Source organism: Mercenaria mercenaria, chromosome 10 (assembly GCF_021730395.1).
Source record: "Mercenaria mercenaria strain notata chromosome 10, MADL_Memer_1, whole genome shotgun sequence".
NCBI lineage: Eukaryota > Metazoa > Mollusca > Bivalvia > Venerida > Veneridae > Mercenaria > Mercenaria mercenaria.
The window spans coordinates 80,423,185-80,446,271 of NC_069370.1; the positions used below are offsets into that span (position 1 = coordinate 80,423,185).

At 35.2% G+C, this 23,087-nt stretch overlaps 1 protein-coding gene across 1 annotated transcript; it reads right to left on the reverse strand.

Annotated features, from left to right (window-relative positions):
• Positions 1-155: 155 nt before the first annotated feature.
• LOC123561160 (uncharacterized) lies at positions 156-21,450 on the reverse strand. Its single transcript, XM_045353386.2, has 6 exons — positions 21,257-21,450; positions 7,555-7,633; positions 6,007-6,399; positions 5,149-5,535; positions 4,866-4,895; positions 156-2,062 (listed from the first exon to the last, which is right to left on the reverse strand). Exons 1-6 carry the CDS (start codon positions 21,266-21,268, stop codon positions 1,950-1,952), a joined length of 1,014 nt encoding a protein of 337 aa, XP_045209321.2. The 5' UTR covers positions 21,269-21,450; the 3' UTR covers positions 156-1,949.
• Between the last annotated feature and the right edge of the window lie 1,637 nt (positions 21,451-23,087).

Below are 23,087 nucleotides of genomic sequence, written 5' to 3' on the forward strand. Positions count from 1 at the left end.
TTTGAGTGCTTTGTTGGCAAATGAAACACGTTTTCTTCGTCCAGATGCGTTGAAATTAATCACTCAGGTCTTCGGCCCCCATGATTAGATTTCTACGCATCTGAACTCAAAACCGTGTTTTATTTGCCAACAAAGCACGCAAAACTAAAATCTATTCCCCAAATCATAACCTTTTTGTGATAATTCAGTCTTTTTGTGGTAATTTAACCTTTTTCGTGTTAATTTAACTTTGTAGTTAATCACGGTACAGTTACATGCATAAAGGTATTCTGTTGTTTGTATATACATGCATATACTGATTTTGGGCCGGTGGCCACTACAACAATTAAACGTTTGTCATTGTATACCAAATTAAAGTTTACAAACCAGTTTTTCCCATAGACTTGTAAGCATTCCAACTTATATTTGACCCATAACTGTAGTTTCGATAAAATGTTCAAATCGAAAAGAAGAACTGAGTTACATACACGATGTGATACATGTAATGTATGTGACTACACATTTATGATATCTGAACGCACAGGGGCGACGTTTGTGCACCCGCATTCTTAACGTGTTTTTCACGTTACGTATTTTTCACGCATTCTTCAAGTTCCGTGTTCTTCACACTATGCCAACATTTATGCCTAGAAAACACTTTTATTTTACCGTCGCCGCCGAATTTCACATTCTTTATGTCAATCACAGTGTATCGTTAATAATTTGGTGCACGTACGTGTAATACGTGTCGATAATTATAACCGTCGAACAACTAGATGCCATGAATTATTCATAAATATTACCAGCAACGATCGTAGCCTTCTCAAAATTGTTTTCAGTATAGTAATATTAACAAACAGCTGAAACAGAGGAACTATTCTTATGCTTGTTCCTTACAAGAAAAACTATTAACTCACTCTCAGTTTCTTTGTCACGCAAGAACTTCTATTGTTTCAATTAACTGACACTAATACGGATCAGTCACAATATTGTAATTAGACAAAAAAGATTCGAATATTCACATGTATATATATTGAGGTTATATAAACTTACAACTTTATATTTTATTAAAGTGTCACATGTAAAACATTCATAGAATTTTACATAATGTATAAAACAGTCACGTTAAAAACAGTTTTACATCCAGCCATTACTGACTTATGAGACACTAAAACAGTATAAAACATGAATTTTTACATCAAGATGTGTAGTTTCCATATTGTTGACCATCATTTACCCCAAGGCGCCCATGCCACCACCACAGAAGCAGTGACGTAACCAAAGCATCGATGGGCAAATCAAACTCAACAGCATCGAAACTATCCATTGACCGAACAGCAATCTTCCCATATAAAAAAGTAATAAGTTTTCTATATGTAAGTTAAAAGGGACTGATTGTCTGGTAAGCACAGACGAAAGGATTATCATAAAACTTTTAAGTGTCTGTATCTTTAACTCATGGAATAAAGAATTTGTCTAATTTTCTCTACAAAATGAAAAACATACTAAAAGAAACCTGCTTAATGATATAAGTGTACTAATTAAATGTTAAGCATATATAAACTACTGAATACTATTTAACATCATATATGTATAATGAGAATTTTCTTTATCATAAAATTTAAATGCATATTGTTTATTACAAAACTCCGACAATTCATCAGAAACAAAGAATAATTAATTACTTTCATTTCTATTGCTAATCATATTCACATGATGGCATCAAAGACACCGCTGGACTATCACTAGCCAGACATATGGCTTCTCCTAACAAAAGGCTGGAACTAGTTAAAGAGGGGGCCCAAATATTTTTAGCCACAGGCATAGCAGAATAGTTCCGTTTTCCGGAAGATTTGATTTAAATGTTTTTAGTCTTACTGAATTAAGTATACACGTGTATGCAAGAATGTTAAAAATAGAATTTGTTTAACAACTTGCACCATTTACGCAGCGCTAGCAAATGTCCATCTTCATACACTTCCTCGTCTTTTTAAAAATCTAATGTAAAACTTATAGGAGAGAGTACAACCATATTTCGCTCCCAAAACGATGCAAATCAAAACCACCGACTTCTTCATGTAACCTGAAACAAATGAAGATAAATTATCAGACAAAAGACAAGAATTGTGCTTCTTCCACTAATGTCAGACAAAGCAACTCTGCTAAACAGACTAGTTTTTTTGTATGATGTTTAACGTTAAATTTTGCCTTGATGTTTGTATACAACATCTATAATAATTGTCGTACTTATTAAAAATAATCGGACCTGTAAGTATGTGTGAACGACGTGGACGTCAAAGCTTTATTACACTAGTGTATTATTATTATTATGTAATGGCTTTATTATTAATACTCTCCCGCGACGTCAAGCATGTGATAAATCGTACATACATATCAAACATCATGAGTTCTTTAAAAATATATTTTTATCAAACAAAGATTTTAATTTTTAAGCAGTTGGTCCTTTTTATCTTGACGCTCAGATCTGTTTATTGCAGTGTCTAAAGTCACCTTTGACAATGAAAATAAATTTCCATGACAAAACTTGCTGGAAAAACTGTTTTCCTAATTGACAGGTAAAACATTACTTAAGTGTATGTCAGGGTTCGGGATTAGGTCATGCTTGCAGTGTCTACTTAGCTTTGTCTGTTCTGTGACTGAAAGGTCGCATGTACACTGCAATTATGCATAAATTACGAAATTTGATGTTCAGCGATCAAGATTAAACAAATAACTTTAATTCTAGTATCTTTTTTACAAGGATCAGCTTTTTTCAGGGTGAATAAATTGTTTAACAGAAGAGTATTTTCGACCTTCGAAGACAGAAAAAGAAAAGTTACAGTGATTTAGCTACAAGATGGGAGTTAAACTATACGATCTGTATATAGTGACTTTACCTGTTGGATACTCATCCTCGTTTTTACCTATTAAGTTAGTCATATGCTATAGATGATAGCATATCTATCTTGGGCAACGAGAAAAAAAGACTGAAATTTTATATATACTTTGCAATTGTAAAAAGCCGAACTTCTCTCAGACGTTGTGATTAATTTATAATGCATTTATATAAGAGGGTTGCAGCTTATAGATAGGCGGGATACAGCGTTAAATTTACAAAGAGATCAATACCAAAGAGTTGACCAGAGATTTCCTGATTTTTTTTTTTTTTTTTTTTTTTTGGCTCATGATATAAATCATTAGGAAACAATAAGTACACGAAATTATTACTTTGAAAAATATTGGTCGTCTATTATAGGACAGTCTACTAGTCTAGTATATTATCAACTCAGTGACAATTGCTCAAGAAATAGAGCTGGTATTCTATTTATCATGCCATAATTTATTAACAATTTTTATCCTACCATTATGCGAAATAAAGTGCAAAAATAGGGGTGGACCATATTTTGCTGTTTTGCCGGACTTCTTTTTTTATTTTTTTTTCTTCAAAATGACGCCATCTTGTTTTTTAGAATAACTGCTAAAAGACATTTACGCGAATAATTTTTTATAAACGCGCTCTTAATAGGTACGTGAGACCATGTCACTAATGTATAGCTATGCCTACCATATTTGCAATTACCACAAAAATGTTTTTATAACGGAAACGCTCGTAGAAAACAGAAAATGACTCATGCAAAGCGTTTGTTCAGGATTTTAGCTGTCTGCACTTACATCATGGAATATTGCATCTGGAATGGACTTTCATGGAATAAAATCAACGGTAAATGAAACGGTACTGCCTATTTTTTCTGCCAAGCGGCGTTATGGCGTGTACAGTGCTTTAGGGTATAGCGGATAGCTAACTAATTTTTCCTGCATTCCAATTCAAAGAAATGAAAATAGTAGTTTTTTTTCAGTAAATCAGACAGAAAACATCTATTCTTCTTAAAACATTCAGCTTTTCATAGAAATGCATGTGTTTTTTTCTCTCCAAGCCATTGTTTACATATGAGCTGATTTAGGGTGTACAGGATAGTTTTTGTCATTTTTTCCATTATTAGTTTAAAATCCACATCTTAACAAACTTTCCAAGATTTCTTTACTATAGATCAGAATAATAATGCATTCTCTTTTCAAAAACATTCAGCTTTTTAAATTACTATTAAATACTTTTCATTCACTGACGTTTACAAATTCACTGATTTAGTCTATATAGGGGATAGCTTTATTTTACATTTGATGACATATGAAAAATAACACAACAAGCAAATATTTAAAATGTATGTCAGAATGTCTGTTTGCATGCCAGTAAAAGAATGATATGAAAATTTATACAATAATTCAAGTCTAAATATAAAATTTGTCAATCTATCCTCTATACCCTAAAATCCGGTATACCCTAAAGCACTGTATATTTAATTCACTTCAAACATTTGCTTGGTGAGAATGGGTATCCGTCTAGCAACTGAATTTCGGATAAAATTTCACTTGGGAACAAATTGAAATTATTCTTTCGTGTTCAGCAAAACAGAGATGTGGTTACAAAACACAAGGTCAGCATTTGTTGTTTTTTCCGCTTTTTTATATTTTGGGATTTTAAAGGCCTACTTCAGTGTCGTATGAGGGCGTAATAATTTTTAAATGCAAAATGGACACAATCTGATGTCCTTGGATTTAATCATAGGTTTAAACAGTGTAAAGTGTTCTCAAGTCACTGACCTGAGAAAGCCTGCTTTTCTCAGACAGGCTTTATCAGGCAGTTGTTATAGTAATGGCATGATAAATAAAAGGCAAAGGCCCTGGGTCATGATAAACAAGCATTTTTGCACTATTTTCATCTTTTTATGCAGGGATTGCGCATGAGATCAGCGGGAAATACTGACGCTCGACAGTTATTTCAGTACGTCTCGCCACATATAGCAGTCAAGACTAAGGCCTATAATTACCTCCAGATTCCTTCGTATTACGGTCAGATGCTGAAAAATATTGAAATTGTATTAAGGCATTACAATACACGTGTTCAGAATAACTTGGAAAGGCATAAATAATCAAGGAAAATGTTTTATATGAAAATTCTAACGAATCAACATTACGTGTATTACTCTACCATAATATCAGTAAAAGAACAATTTCACTATTTTACCATAATGGTAAGTATCTAACAATTTCCAACTCATTTCAATGAGTTTAATGACACGTAAAAATTGTGAAAGACAAACTAGTACTTACAGAAATAAGCGTGGAACTGTTTCCCGATTGTAACTGAATATCCTTCATGTGGATCTGAATAATCCGACATAATACACTGAAAAGTCAAATTACATTTTGCGCCCGCAGTTGTGATGAAATATTTTATTGTTGTTTGTAAATGACAACACAGGTTCAGATTTTTGTTTGTACAATGAGAACTACTACACTCCAAATATTGATGTCCTGTATATTCTTCTGTAACCAGAGATCCAATCATTTTCTGCCAAAACAGTTCTACACCTTCAATGGTTTGAGAGACAATAGAGCAAGTCAGTTCTAATTTGTCATTGATATCAAAAGAAGCCGGCTGCCCTTTTATTACACGACCGTTTTTCTGTCCTCGTATTGTATGTATTATGGGTAACACTGAAGAAAACGTGAAACAAAATAAAAAGCGAAATATATCTAACACTCTTAATGACACTATAAAGAAAAAAAATAAAATGATGTAGATACTGTACCTTAATCATTTCATTTTCTCCTTTATCAAGATTAGAGACTGCGTTTAATTCAAAACTGATCTATGAATCTTGCGGTTTATAAATATCTGTTTTTCCTTTTCTAGATTTGTCTTCGTCTTGAATGTCTATAATCCTAACTACTACTAGTTCCACTACCTCTATTATTGTTCATGCAAATACTGCTACTGCTACTGCTACTGCTACAGCTGACTTAAATATTTAGAAAAAAATGCTTCCTTATACTATTATAGAGAACTTTTCCATTTGGTATGAAATAATTACAAATGGTTCCAACCAGTCAGACCAAATTCCGGAATTCCGTATAATGTGTATCTTCCTGAGCTTTTATACTTCAGACAGACAAAACAATGCTTACCACTATCAGACAGTTTTCGTGTAACTGTAGTATTCAAACCAGTAGTGCTATTTCTATATGTCATTTCACATCTGAATACAAAAACCTCTCTGCATGAAAATTGCTGTATGTACATTTTCAATCCAAGGTATGAGTTGTTTGGTGTAGTTTTGTCAAATGTACCACACGGGACGAAATATTTGTCATGTATTATTTCTTTTTGCAGTGTCGGTGTTTCATCTGAAATTACTTCCATCTTTACGACGGTTTCGAATGTACTCGGTAAGAACTGAATTTCTCGCTGGATCTCTATAGTATATATGGCTCCAATGTCTGGTCCAGTTACGTTACACAATATTGTTAAAGTCTCTGGATCACCTGTCAATGTTTCAGTGTAGAACACCAAACCTGAAACTGCAAATTGTTTGTAGCTAAGTTTATTTATAGTCGTCACCAGCGGCCCCAATGGGTGACTCCTCAAAAGGAGCGTTAATCACTTTAGGATTTGACGGATAGTGAAAATTACAGAATATTCTCTAAAACTTTTCTGTATTTTAAGTGCAACGGGTATAATATCTACACAGAGACTCGATTTAGATTCACATTTGAAAGACTTTAATATTTTTCAATTGAAGAGTCCAGCCTTCTGTATGATTTGAACCCACGGAGCAGATGCACTTATCATTAAACTACAGAGAACGTATTAATTACCCAATATTATAAAAAAATATGTATCTGGGTATTAATGCGTTTAAGACATTGTTCTGTTTAGAAATGTTTAAACCTTTACTTTACTGACTGATTTTTATGCCCCCGAAGGGAGGCATATTAGTTTTCAACTGTCTGTCCGTTAGTACGTCACAACGTTAACTTTTTGCATGAAGGCACTTTACTCGCGAACCACTGCACCCAGGACCTTCAAACTTCACATGCTGATAGTACTTAATAAGTACACGACCCCTATTGACTTTGGGGTCACCAGGTCAAAGGTCAAGGTAACCAGACCAAAGGTCAAGGCGCTGCGGGGGCATTTGTCACACCAGGTCAAAGGTCAAGGTGCTGCGGGGGCATTTGTCACCATTAGTGACAGCTTTTGTTCCAATACGGTCTGAAAATTGACCCGAATAAAATATGGCATACTTTTAATTAAAAAACCCAAAAAAACTCTAGTTGATGTAAAAATAGCTATCAGTTTCATGGAGCTCCCTGCCTAATTGTTTGTATGACACAGTCTATCCTAGCTAATGCCTGAAACTCAGACCTGCTGTTTAAGTTTTCCTCGATTCCTCTTTAAATATTGGACGTCACTGTTCATATTAAAATATACAAGTCGTTTAAAAGATCACGTAGGTGTGTAACAGAACCTTTTTTAATATATAAAATAAATTCATACGCAATAAATAGATTTGCACTAAAATAGGCTACACATAGGTACAACAACTAAATGAGCATCACTAACGTTTTCAAGTGTACTTCAAGATAAACCATGAAACCGAACCCGTGACAATTCAGTTCCTAATAACACTATTACAAACATTTACATCTATGAAATCCCAAAGTCATACTTACTACTTTTACCGAACAAAAGTCCGCAAAATATAAACACAGCAACAGGAAATGACAGCAAAGATGTCCGAGACATTGTAACCTGTTTCAAAACAATATATAAATGTATACGAAGTGTACAATTTAAACTCGTAACCTTTACCCTGCTAAATTTTAATAATGGACTTGTCAATCAGTCCATTTGGGCAATACCATCTATTATTCGTAGGGGGTGAGGGGGGAGGGGATCACTGTAGGGATAATACACTTTTTTGTGTATTAACGTCTGCAAAATCCCTCGGGATTGTTTGTGATTCTGAACCAAATTATACCGCCATTTTAGTTTGTGGCGATGGACAGTGTATAATGTTTATGCCTTAATAAATAAATCTTGAATCTTGAATCTTGTGAAAGAGACCGAAGGTCGAAGTCACAAACATATCCCTAGGGCTTCTGCACACGTAAATACACAAATCAAACGTGTATTGTCGCTATTGCCAAATTAGAAAACGAAATAAGATGTTCCAAAAGGTAAAAAAAGATAAAGGTAAATTTTATTTACCGTCGCTTTGTGAAACAATTAACATAAGCTCTGTAGAGCTTTTTAGCGACCCTATATTAAGAACAATTAAAACCAATTATACCTTACCCCCAGCAATTTGCTGGTACCCATTTACAGCTGGGTCGACTGAGGCAATCGTGATAAAGTGCCTTGTCCAAGGACACACCGCAGTGGGAGTAAGCAGGATTCGAACCAGGGGCCTTCACCTCCGTAGGAAAGCGTCTTAGCCCTCTCGACCACATAGGTAAAAAATAACACTAAAAACATTATAGAAATTTTAAAAATCTTGTTAGGAAAAATATCAAACAAGCCTATGACAGCTACATAGATTATGTCCTTGAATGTCAGGATGATCCGGATAACCCCCAAACAGGTCAAAACTTCTCTCGCAAGAAATTTTTCTCTCTTGCCAAAAAATGCCAAGCAGTATTCCCAAGGCATTTCTCCTCTTCTAGAAAAAGGTCAACTTCATATTGATGACAAAAAGAAGGCCAATATCCTCAATCGTCAATTCCAATCTGTATTCACCCCTATGTCACCTCTCAAATTAGGCCAACTCTGCAAAATGAAAGTGCAGTCTCTACTCTTCATACCAACTGACTACCAGCCAAAATATCCCCTAATGCCAAATCGGCATAAATGGTGTTCAGAAACTCCTCTCTTCCCTTAAAATAGACAAAGCATGTGGTCCCGATGGTCTAAAGCCAATCCTTCTTAAAAATCTTAGTGAACAAATCTCACCACTAGCCACTAAGCTCTCCTAAAGGTCTCTTGACACGGGCACTATCCCAGCTGACTGGTCCAAGGCCAATGCCACTCCTCTTTTTAAGAAGGGCGACAAAAGCAATCCTGCTAATTACCGGTCTATTTCCCTAACTTGTATTCTTTGTTTACAAGTTACTGGAACACATTATAGCCTCTCATATTACCAAGCATTTCCAGGTTAACAATATCCTCTATGACCTACAGCATGGGTTCAGAGAGAAAAGGTCATGCGAAACACAGTTACTCGAACTTGTAGAAGAGCTATCTCGAAACTTAATTCAAGGCCACCAGACGGACTTAAGGGTGGTTTTCAAAATAATGAAGCTTTTTCTTCTCTCTCACCTTACTTTAATTCAGTTCAGTTTTAGAATGTGTTTTGGAGCAAAATATATCCAAATCAATGTACTCAATAAATGTGTGCAATTTCAGCTTAATGGCTCAAGCAGTTTTAAAGTTATATTAAACTATATAGCTAATTTTGTCCCCTGTGCACCCAAAAAAGTGTGACATTTTACATGAAGTATACTTTTCAACTGAGGTTTACTTTTTAAAACCATGCTTTATTGTTACAGCTTTGGCTTTTTAATGTAACTTAAACTCTGCACATTTAAATAAAATACTTCTTTTCATTATATACATCTTATTGTTACCAATATTTCACATCTTGTGATGGAACCCTTTTCACGAAAAATAGTGAAAAAAATACTAAATTTAAATGTTGAACACTACAATTTCATAACCCTATTACTTTTCTAAAGTCTTAATGTTTTTCTAAGATCTTTATCCTTTCAGCTGTGAAGACACAGTATGATTTTTTTCTTTAATAAATGGACTTTCTCAGAAACTTGATGAATGTCTATACACCTAAAAATGTCCCCTGTGCACCTTTTCAGTTGTTAAGTGTCAGATTTCTTTTATTCTTTAAATAAAATGGGATTTTACTTTATTTTGCTTGAAAGGGAGTTACAACAGATACAAAAGCAGCCTTCAACTTCACATATTACTGACTGTTAAACATTCACAAAGCCAAAAGTGATGTCCCCTGTGCACCCTTTTTTGGACATATATCAATTATCATAGCATTACTGTAATTTGTGGTGGCATTTCTATATTCTTAGCAGTGTGTATGCAAAATTTAGGCATTACTTGATAATAAAGCATTATATAAGAAACCCTGGACAATTAAAAATTTATTGTTTGCATTTTTTTCCGAAGTTGCCAATTTTCAAGTTTAAAAGTGGAAACAATAATTTTATTGCTTCTTAAGCTCTTAAGTTTACCTAAATACGTAAATGTTCACTTAGTAAATATTATGTAGTTAAAAGAATTTTACTTACCATGAACATATTCTATAAATAAATATTTTGATACAATTTGTCCCCTGTGCACCCTTGTTAGTAACATTATAAAGTATGTATGAATTTTACTATTCCATTTTATCATGCATGGTATTTTGTCATTTTTCTAATATGAATAAGCAGTTCATGTAAACTAAATGATTTCAAAGTGTTTGTTAAGTATAAAGTCACTTATTTTTCATTTAAAGCATTACATTTTGTTGAATTTTCATGTTTTTGTAGTGAAAATTTTCAATTTTGTAGTTATTTTGTGGAATAAACTATTTTTTTGATAGTATCTGTCTAAAGTTTATTACCAGTAGTCTTTTTATGAATAGAAAACTTATAATGGATGAGTATTACACTGATCTTCAGTATGTGTCCCCTGTGCATCTTTAAAATAACTCAATTTTGAGTAGACAATTCTAGAAATTAGAATTACTGGACATTCTTGAAATATGGCATGTGGTTTATAAACATGCAACATGTCAGAAAAAAGTTGGTTTTATAATTATATGATAGTTATTTTGCATTCAGCAACAACTTTTCTAGGTAAAGTTTTATTTTCATGTCAAATTTGTGCAGAAATGGTGATTTTAAAAACCAATGTCCATAAACATATGATTAAATAAGTTTCAAACCATATACATACACCCATTACTTATCATTTATGTTGAAAAAATTACTGTTATACATATTTCCTTGTCATAAAACCATGCAACATTTATCACCCACCTTACTGGAAATTCACTGAACTTTCGAACTAAAGGCTGAAATATTTTCTGATTGGCATTTCTCAACACTTTCCCAAAGTTATTTCCTTCAAATCTGAAGTATTTGCTATAATAAAAAATAGGTGACCACCATAAGAAATAAGTTTGAATTTTCAACCCCTATGTCACACTTTTGCTTCATTATTTTGAAAACCACCCTTAATCCTTCTGGGCTTCTCTAAAGCATTCGACAAGGTTAGCCATCCATCTGAAACTTCTGTACAAACTTCATCAACATGGTGTTCAGGGCACCACGTTGCTGTGGTTCAAGTCTTTCTTGATTGGCAGGCGCCAATCCGTCCTTGTGAATGATGAAGCATCAGATGAAGTTCCAGTAACGTCCGGAGTCCGTCCTAGGCCCCCTTCTATTCTTTCTCTACATAAATGACCTGCCTAAAATCTGATTTCACAGGTCCGATTATTCGCCGATGACACTGCTGTCTTTTTAACTGTAAACAGTTCTGCCCAAGAAAACATCCTCCAGCAAGACTTGAATAGGTTACAGTTATGGGAAAGTAAGTGGGACATGGAGTTTAACCACTCAAATGCACAGTTATGAACATAACAAGGTCAAAAAACTTTCAGATCAAAATATATACTCCATGGCCAAGTATTGGAAACAGTTCCTGATGCAAAGTATCTTGGGGTCACTATATCCTCAGACCTTAACTGGAATAAACATATCAATTTAGTCACGTCCAAAGCTACCCGAACACTTAACTTCATTACGCGAAATATCCCATGCAAAAACCTAAAAGTTCGGGAATTAGCTTATAAAGCTCTAGTCAGCCCACAGCTGGAATATGCTAACTGTGTCTGGAGCCCATATACCCAACATAATATTCACCAGATCGAAATGATTCATCGGAGGGGAGCGCGATGGTTAATCATGACTACTCCCCTTACAGCAGTGTCACAAACATGCTAAATCAGCTGGGATGGCATTCCCTTGAAAATAGGAGATCTGATTCACGCCTCCTTATGTTCAATACAATAGTGAATTGTTTGGTTGCTGTACCACTTCCTCCTTATGTCAGCCCCCATCCCGTCTAACAAGACATATGCATCCCCACTGCTATACCCAAATCCTCACTCCCTGTAATTACTATAAGTACTCTTTTCTTCCAGCCACCAAAGTGCTTTTGAATTCCCTTCCAGCACAACTTGTGCAAGCCCCCGCCCTGAACCAATTTAAGCAGGGTGTGACCAAACTTGCACACAATGCTTAACATTATAGACCTGTTTTTAAACTGCTTTTATCTGTAAATCCTTCTTGTTTTTTAACATTATCAACTGTATTTCATGCTTGCAATACACATCGTATATTACTTTTATTCTCCTGTCCATTCTACTTTTAAACTTCTTGTACAGGCGCGCAGCTGCACATAACATTCGAAAAGAGGCGTGATGCAGTGTATATAGATAAATAGATAGATATTCTTGCATGAGTTCATACACTGCCGCCGTATGAGGCAGACGTGCGTTTCTTTGCTCTTGAATCTTACCATAATAACTCTGTTATCTGTGTTGAGATTGTGCTGAAAATTGGATATAATGGATATGAATGTACTTTGCGTTTGTGTGTGCTTCTGTTTTGCGGTAGCTTCAGAGATTCGGTGGATTGCATCCAGTGAAATTTTTGATAATTTTCTTCATGAGTTTACATCAGACATTACCTGCCGTTCACCTGTATAGAGTATACCTACACTAGAGATTGGATCTACGGTATCGAACAATAGCGGATTAGGAAAACTAGACCTTGCGGCATATAGGATTATAAACTTACACAATTTATCCTGTAAAAAGAAAACGCATAGAAGTAAACGAGGTGGTAAAAGTAAAGTAATTCCCAAGCAAAATGGTGTTAACTTTAAAAATTTGATATACCCTAAGAAATGCAATCAGTACAAAAATGTACGCAAACATGTATCTTGCATTACTCTGACCTGTAGATCTGTTGTGAACAAAGATGATTGTGAGGGCCAATACCTTAGGGATGGGAGAATATATTTCGCTCTTTTGACTGAAACTTGGTAAACGGACGAGAAACTTCTGACTTGAACCAGACTTGAACCAGAATGGATATAAATTAAGCGTAACTAATAGAAAAAGGCGGTTGTGTTGCGATCACTTGTAGAAACACGATCAATATGCAAAGGGTAACTCACGGCACTGTTCGAAGCTTTGAATATGGTATTCGTTTTCAAATATTTAACCATACACGTAGTGGGTATGTATAGAACCCCGGCGCTATCGACTGCTAGCCAGTTTGTGCTGAATGTTTTGATTTCATCGAAAATATTTCAAGTACCACATTACGACAATTTACTTATAATGGGTGATTTCAACTTGCATATTAAACGATGACAACAGTTTTATTACAAACTTCAAAGACTCTATGCTGGAACACTTTTTGATGTCATTCCAAAATCCATATCAGTCTACGGTTTTGCTGATGCTCATATAGCAAATAAAAGCTTTTGTCCTACATGTGTTTCCGTAGAATCACAAGCGATGGCGCGCAGTTATAATCAATGACTGGATGAATAGAAACAAACTGAAAATGAACACTTCAAAAACTGAATTTATTATGTTTGATAGCAGACCTCAATTTAACAAATGTTTTACAAATTCCATTAACGATGCCAAACGTGAAAACACACTTAGATATCTTTGTGCATTTCTTGGCGAAACCTTGAACTATAAAGTCCATATAAATCGCAAATGTCGTACAGCCATGTTGAATTACCTACGAATTAAGAACATCCGAAAAATAAAAAAAAAAAAAAAACTGAAATTTTAGTTTTGTCTCTAGTAATTTCACATCTGGATTATTGCAATGTCATACTGTATGGTGTAGCTAACTGCGAGGTGCGTAAGATGCAACGTATTTAAAACATGTGCGCAAAACTTGTCCTTAACAGAAGGAAATTTGACAGTTCTAAACAAGCATTGTATCACTTACATTGGTTGCCGGTGAAAGCAAGAATAGTGTTCAAGATACTTTCTTTCATGTATAGCTGTCACACGGGCAGAGCACCTTTGTATTTAACAGAATTGCTTACAGAGTACATTCCTAGTAGACAAAGTTTGAGATCGTCTGAAAATTCTGAATGTCATTATGTTCTTATATACAACAAGTGCAATACATTCAATGACAGAAGTTCCTGTACTATTGGTCCAAAACGTAGGAATGAACTGCCGTTAGAACTACGCAAAAGTAAATCACTTGACACATTCAAAAAAAAATCTTAAGAAACTGTATTTCATAGATTTCTCGGCATTGTTTTAACTGTTTTTGATAACTGTTTATTTTGCGAAAACAGCAGGTGATAGTTCTTAATTTTTTGTAAAAGGTTTTACATTTCAACATTTATATTTCCAAGGGTTGTTTAATCAAACGCACTTGTTGGTAGGCTCTGTGGGTAGGGTAGTGTGTAGTATTTCTTTCTTAAATAGTATATGATGGCACCATTAACGGGAGGGTTTGAACATTTATATGCAGCTCGTCTGGGCGTACCGTGTGATGCTTTAAGCACTGGGTGCGGTCATGACTTTGTTACAATAAGGCTGTTATTATTATTATTGTCATTATTAATATTGTTATAATAATAATTACTATTATTATGTACAACGCCATTGAAATATATCGTTGTATAAAAATGAGCGTTTAATCAAATTTTTCAGTTTCAGTTTTTTTTTTGCATAAAAAAACATTACACGACGATTAAATGTATTGTTTTTATATGTGATGACTTTACGATTTTACGATTCCGGTACAATTTTTGATTACCATTCTGTTGTTCTTGAAAACGATAAACATGTTTTAAATATCCATAACCAGGGCCCAGATATCAACAACATTACCAAAAGCACATACTGAAGAGTTTTAAACGATTCTTTTTTATCTCCCGTTATTACCAGTAATTGGTCGTATAATTTCAAAATTTGGTAAGCAGGAGCACAATTTCAAGAATAATAACTTTACATTCGAGATATTTTGAGTACGGACACATTTGGAGTACAGATGAGTACTAATTTCAAGCTGTTTATATAAACTCTTCGAGATATTAGATAAAAAAAAACATACTGACTGATACTTGCAAAAAAATCATAAATATGATTCCTAAAAACAAGCAATCGCACAAGTTAAATGCGATCTTGAACATTCACAGTTATTTACAAAAACTGAAACGACGCTGAGTTTTAAAAGGAGAGTAAACAGAGAAAGAAGCGAGTACGAACATTGTTGGGCGTTGGCAGTGTTCGAAATTCAGGGTAGTCCGACAGCCCGTGGCCACCAAATTTCAGCCCGGGCTACCGATTTTCCACAGGTACAAGCCCGACTGGGCTACCGAATTTTCCTCATTTGTTTAACAGGCTGGTAACATTGCCCGATCGGGCTTACGACATAAAAAGTGATATTTCTTGAAAAATAATAAAGATATTTCTTTCAAACTTGTTTCATTTATTAAGCATAACATATGATGCTTATCAAGATAGAAGTAACTTTGTTGCCTTCAGTTTTGTTAGAATTACTTCCCTTTTTCAGATTTTTATGATGCATAATTTTTGAAGTCCAAAATAGTTATGTTTTTAATGCAATGTTTAAAACAGAAAAGGTTCAATGGCTTTCTATTGCTCCAAACTTGTGCGCCAATACCCTTATTCTATATATTTAGGATTAATACTTCGTTTCTAGTGCAGATGTATGAGCATTTTTTTAAACTAACATTTCTCTATGATGTTGTAAGTGAAAGCAGAGTAAAATGTAAAACTTCATGTACTAGCGCAATAATTTAGAGTATTAGAAAGCCATTGAACCCTTTATTTTGTTTTAAACTTAGCATTAGAACATATTTTTTGGACTTCAAAGATTATGCGTCATAAAAATCTGAAAAGGGGAAATAATTCTACCAAAACTGAAGGCAACCAAGTTATTTTTATTCTAATTTGTATAATTTGTTATGCTTAATAAATGGACCAAGTTTGAAAAAAAATAGCATCATTAGTTTTCATGAAATATTACTTTTTATGCCTTAAGCCCGATCGGGCAATGTTACCAGCCTGTTTAAAAAAACATGCTAATTAAACGAGTACTGCATCGTGATTTTCCAGACTGAGAAACACTTATGGAATTATTGGTTTTTGCACTCTAACATGTTGACAATCAAACACAGTGTCAAAGACGTAACCGCAGCCCTAATTGGCTGAATACAATCACCTCTAGCGTAACGGATAATTTGATTAGCTTTCACACTTCTCGCGAAAATCTCACAAGTACCTGCAGTAGGCGCAGCTTAAATTATGCTATCAGCGTGTGTGTAAATGTGTATTCAGCACTCGGTATTACATCTTAAAAATTGTCAACAGTCCGAGTTGCAGTAATTGGCGAGTGCGGATCCTAAGAAATCGGGCATAACAGTTTAGATTTCGTTTTGGCAAGGAGTGTCATGTCCGATGCTTTTGGACTCTGACGATGCTGATCTGGACTGGAGTATTTCGAGTTAAAATTTTTCAAAAACATGGCAGACATGTACTGTATGTCCTTTTTATTACTTCAAACATGCATAGAGATGTCTGTAAAACAAATGTTATATGGTGCAAAAATTATGTATTTTAAGGTGTTAAAGTTCGGGCTAGTGAAATTGGTGTCGGGCTTGGAAAATTTTATGCTACAAAAAGATGTTATTATGGAAGAAACAAGACGCAGATACCTGCAGCCAATTGTATAAAACATTTAACGGCGCGGTAGCCTAGGTGCCAGTAACCAACATGGTAACATCGTGGTAAGCACTTGTATAAATAACGTCATTCGTGGTAACCACAATATAACCACGGTTAATTTTAACCCACCTACGGGAGCTTGGTAACCACAAAGTAACCACTCAAACATGGCCGCCGTACAATTCGACGTATTTACAGACAAAATTTGACGGACTTGGCGGATGAAAAATTACGCAAAAGGTATTCAGGTGTTAGCTGACAACATAGACAGACTTGATGGACTTCTTGGACCGACTTTGGAACGACGGACGCAACGGAACCAAGCTCTGACACTACGACAGCAAATTTTATCCGACGACGAATCATGGGTGGATTTTATGCCGTTATAGGGCTCCCGTCTGTAATTCACTAATCGGTTGTATTGACGAGACCCATGTTAAAATATTTTCGTCCGTTTATCCGCATTGAGGCCGCATTTGTTAGTAGGAAAACATCAACACAGTAGCCTATCAATGTTCAGGCGAACTGCGACCACAAAGATATGCATTTAACAACGGTATAGCACCATTGCGCACTATTTCTACAGTACATTACATACACATTGATTCAGTATGTGAAATAAAGAAGCAAACATCTTACTTGATAATCCACATTCAACAAAACAGATATTTCAAGAAGCATTTCCTTTTACAGTCCTACTGTCACTATAAACACACATTACTCCGAAGATACTTTTAAAATCCATATTTTAATTAAATGCACTGATTCTCTCTAGTTAATGCAGTTGTTTACACCGTTTAATAACCTTGAAATTGGTAAAACACAATATGTACTGTACGTACAGTACACATGTGTATTGATGACATCATTATAGATCTACTGATGACATCATAAAAGTGCCTTGTTCAGAGGGAACTATATGGAAGGTCGGTTATGCGCGCAGTGCATTATTGGAAAATTTACCGCGGTTAAATTGATATTTTACGCGGTTAGGTTACCGCGCGGTTAAACTGGTTTATACAAGAGAAAATAATCAGTGGTTACCTAACCACGATATATACCGCGGTTATAGTTTTACCGTGGTATATTTTAACCATTGTTTATACTATTGACTGCAGATGTCAGTCTGCAGAGAAATACATGTACGTCCCTGGGAAAGCATTTTAAAAATAAAAATCATGTTTAGCATGACGTGAATTGCCTTGTTTGCACACGATTTTTCTCCCGTTAATACACGGGCGGATCCATTGTAAATGTGGTTCTTATGCAAGAATGAAAATTAACTTATTGAATAGCGAACAGTGCAGACCATGACGTGCAGGCTGATCTTGGTCTGCACTGGTCGCAAAGGCAAAATCACTTGCCGACAGCAGTTTAGAGGTTAAAGGGCACATTCAAAGAGCACTGTGTACAAATACAGATAGTTTCATTTCGCTTGTAAACATTTGTGGGAAAATAACCCTCTCGATAGCAACAATGTGAAAAATAGAACATGAAGATACGAGAAAAACTATTCAACATCTTACACGTCTTTAACAAACATTCACATCAGAACAAATACTGCTTCTATTACTTCGTAAGTATGAAATATATATCAGTGAATACGCCACTCCGGTAGTAACTACAGAATAGTGCAAAGCCGGTAAGATGAACGTGGAAATATAACATTATAAAATATGACACTCCGATTAGGCGGCAGAAGAAAGATAGTCATAAAAAAGAGCACAATAGTGACCCGAAGTAACTCACTTCAAACTGAGTATTTGGCCTTGATATGTATGATACACTAAATTAAATCATGAACGGTGATAACTGTGTTTAGTGTAAAAGACTTCTATTTTAAGTTCAGGCAGCTCCAAATGTAGTCAAATCAAAACTATTTGAATAATTGGAAAGAGGGCCTGATAACAATGCTACAGACCAAGTTTGGTGATGATCAGTCAGGCAGATTACTGATAGAGAGGACATTACAAAAATGTTACAAACCAAGTTTGATGAAGTTACATTCAGCGATTCATGATAAGAAGTCATATATTTTTTTTTTCAATTTTAACTCTGATGGCTCTAAAAATCAGTCAACCGCCTCGATAGCCTAGTGTTAGAGCGTCCGCTTCGAGTGCGGGTGGTCGTGGGTTCGAGCCCCGGCCGTGAAAAATGGTACCAGTAGCTCCCTTGCTTGGCGCTCAGCATTTAAAGAGAAACTGGCCTGTTCTCTCATACCCTCGTAGCGATGGATTCCATCAGGAATGAGGTGTCGAGAGTAATAAATATACCTTTAAAATCGACCTAAAATAAATTATGTATAAACTAAAGTAAGTCAAGCGGAATCATTTGAACAAATTAAAAAGTATGGTACAGACCCAGTATGGTACAGACCTAGTATGGTACAGACCCAGTATGGTACAGACCCAGTATGGTACAGACCTAGTATGATACAGACCTAGTATGGTACAGACCTAGTATGATACAGACCCAGTATGGTACAGACCCAGTATGGTACAGACCTAGTATGGTACAGACCCAGTAGGGTACAGACCTAGTATGGTACAGACCTAGTATAGTACAGACCCAGTATGGTACAGACCCAGTATGGTACAGACCCAGTATGATACAGACCTAGTATGGTACAGACCCAGTATGGTACAGACCCAGTATGGTACAGACCTAGTATGGTACAGACCCAGTATGGTACAGACCTAGTATGGTACAGACCCAGTATGATACAGACATAGTATGGTACAGACTTAGTATGATACAGACCCAGTATGGTACAGACCCAGTATGGAGAAGATCCAGTATGGTACAGACCCTGGATGGAGAAGATCCATCAACTTGATCATGAGAAGAAGTTGTTTTAAGGTGATTTTATTAAGCTTAGGCGTCCCATTAAATCAGTCAAGTGGAACTATCTGAACAAATCTAAGAGAAGACTTTACAAGGATGTTACAGATCAAGTTCGGAGAGCATCCTTCAAGTATTTCATGAGAAGAAGTGGATGTTTAAAGATGAAAAACTACCGCCAAACGAGTACGGACACAGACCCATCACAGTAGATCACGATGAATATATTTGAATATATTAGAACCGTTTTTAAAACTTTGAACCATCCAGAAGGATGATCCCTTCCTGGAGTCCTTTCTCGGATTCTGTGGCATATGTCAATAAAATGACAATTCTTTGGTAGCATAAGAATGTTTTATTTTGTGTTCAGTTTAATATAAAACATAATTTGTTCTTTCTTTGGTTTAATGATATGATTTTTCTTTACCTCCAAATATTAAATCATAAATTTTAAATCATCCTGGTAAATTTTGATTACTCTAAAATTCACATCACAAAATATGCTCAGTACATCTAGAAACGCAACGTTTGTACCCTTGATTCTTTCATACTTTCCTTTATAATTTCCTTGTACTCATGTACATTTGAATCAAGGTGAAGAAGCACACAGTTAATAACATCTAATACCACCATTTGCATTTACCTACGGAATTCCGTTAGGGCCATCGCCTTTGAATGTGTTGATCTGAAACGCATTACTCGATAGTACGATGATGAAAACGCGAAATCACGAAACTACGATAACGAAAACGCGACAACACGATGATGATAACGCGATACTACGATAACGAAAACGCGATAATACGATAGTACGATTATGATAATGCGATATACTATCGTGTTTTCACCATCGTACTGTCGCGTTATCACCATCGTAATATCGTGATATCGCGTTTTCGTTATCGTAGTATCGTACTATCGCGTTATCATCATCGTAATGTCGCGTTATCACCATCGTACTATCGCCTTATCACCATCGTACTGTCGCGTTATCATTATCTCACCATTGTACTGATTTATGAATCAGAATTAGCCTAATGTTTACCTTCGTAATCTGACTCTGAGTCAGACATTTTGTCACATGGAGGGGAAATGTTTCTATGCGCATGGGCACCGGAAGGCGATAGTACGATGATGATAACGCGACAGTACGATGGTGATAACGCGACAGTACGATGATGATAACGCGACAGTACGATGGTGATAACGCGATATTACGATGGTGATAACGCGACAGTACGATGGTAAAAACGCGATAGTATATCGCATTATCATCATCGTGCTATCGTATCATCGCGTTTTCGTTATCGTGGTATCGCGTTATCATCATCGTGTTGTCGCGTTTTCGTTATCGCAGTTTCGTGATTTCGCGTTTTCATCATCGTACTATCGAGTATCGCGTTTCAGATCAACACATTCAAAGGCGATGGCCCTAACGGAATTCCGTATTTACCAGTGCAAGGCATCGCGGGTTAAAAACGTATTGCCTGTAGACCAAGTGTTGCGTTTCTAGATGTACTCAGTATATAAGGTTCTCATAAGATTAACGAGTAAAGTCATTACCTGTTTGTCGGCACATCTGTCCCTGTATGTTTGTGTCTGCGCCCGTGAGCGTGCAGACGAACGCATGTATACCATGCTTGAATGCACATTTCTGTTTAAAATACTGCAAAATACATTACATAACTGAGAGGCTGAGAGGAGAAGAAAGTCATTCTTACCTTATATGGCATGGATTATTTAATTTTTCACCATAAACTTCTATAAAACCTCTGCTATTCCGTCAGTTATCACGGACACGTCTCACTTGAATGCAATTGTAAACTTTCTTTCTATAAATTGTTGTTTACTTGTAAACTTCCTAGATAACATGCGAGATGAACATTACATCGCCGCGAGATAAACAGTACATCGCACGCATTCATGCGAGTATTTATAATGCAGTTTAATTTTTTCGGCGACGCCGTCTAAATTTGTTTTCGTTACCTATGCCACGTGACTTCAGTTTGCAAATCAAACTACTTGATAACGCATTATAGATAATTTATCAAAATGGAAGATTTATGCAACACTCTGCCTGATTGGACGAGAGTGTCAATTTCTTTCACTCTGTTGATTGTGCTACGCTGAGTGAAATGTAGACAAAGCGTTTATCCTAAACGACGCTGTTCACAGTTTTAAAGCTAACTTTGGCTCAGTATATTTAGCAAGAATATTGATATATCTCAAAATGATAAGTAAGTTTAATAAATATGATAAAAACCTGTTCAAATACCAACATATATCAAATTAAAGAAAGAGCTGAATACGGTCTGCGTATCACATGAATAAGGGTGTGATAAGAGTCTTTTATGTAGAGAAGTGCTTTTTAAAAGATTTTCCTTGTTACAATTGTCGTCTGTATATGAAAAGGTTTCTTGCCTTTGTGACTTATTCAGATTGCATATTAAAATGAGTACTTGTTTGCTTTGATATATTTGTTATAAATTATTTAACTGATTTATTATATATGAATATTTTTCTTTAGTATGGTATGCAAATATTGAACTCAGTTGAAATCTGTTTTATTATATATATGCTATATAATGACTGAATCTCATTACACTGAAATGAAGGTACGCTGCATACAGTTTATCTATGTGATATGACTACGGTCAAACTTTGCTTATGAAACAGAAATATTGAAATAATTACAATTGTATGTTTTGCTTGACCATCACTTTTTTATAGGTGTGACGTCATTGTCCAAAGATTCATAAATAGCGAATATGCATTTGTTAAAGCGGGATCAGTTGGCCTATTTTAGAAATAAATAAAAAATCCTTTAATTGATTTTTTCTCATGCATTCTAATCAAACTTGATTTGTAACATCTTTATTAGGCCCGCAGCCAACTTTGTTCAGCTGTGACATTTAACCCCTTTTAGGGGCTGCTAGAGCTAAAACTAGAAATGCCTTTATACAGCGTCTCATAAACAGCTTGGTGGATCTTTGTCATACTTGGTCTGGAGCATCATTATAAGGTCCTCTTCCAAATTTATTTATATAGGAACTTGGGCCCTATTAGGGACCACTATAGCTAAAAGTAGATATGCCTTTCTTCGCATTAACCACTAAAATGTAATGGATTTTTATCAAATTCGATGTGTAACAATATCGTAAGGTCTCCTGCTATTTTGTTACAAATGGGGATAGGGACCAATTTAGCTAAAAATATAAACACGTTTAATGACCTCTTCTCATGAACCGCTTCATGAATCTTCATTAAACTACTGCTGTAATTATTCGTCTAAGGATAAACGAAACAAAATTGCAACCCTACGAAACCTTTGCGAAAAATTAAAAGAGAATCATTTAAATTGTTAAAGTGCGGTGTTTAGTTTTGCAATTTGAAAAATGTTAGATGAAAGATGAATGTTAGATGGAAAATTCATAAACTTCTTTCCTTATTACAATTCGCCGACCATCATTTTTAAAGATATTTCTTGTTTATTATTATCTTTATTAGAGTGGTTTATCACCTAACTTTTCTGTATTTACACTACTTCGAACC

Excerpts from the sequence above, each read along its gene's own strand:
- LOC123561160 (XM_045353386.2), bottom strand. Across the intron at positions 6,400-7,554 it reads ACTTTTGTTCGGTAAAAGTA|TTTCAGGTTTGGTGTTCTAC; the intron begins GTAAGTATGACT and ends AACAATTTGCAG. Across the intron at positions 2,063-4,865 it reads TAATACGAAGGAATCTGGAG|GTTACATGAAGAAGTCGGTG; the intron begins GTAATTATAGGC and ends CATTTGTTTCAG.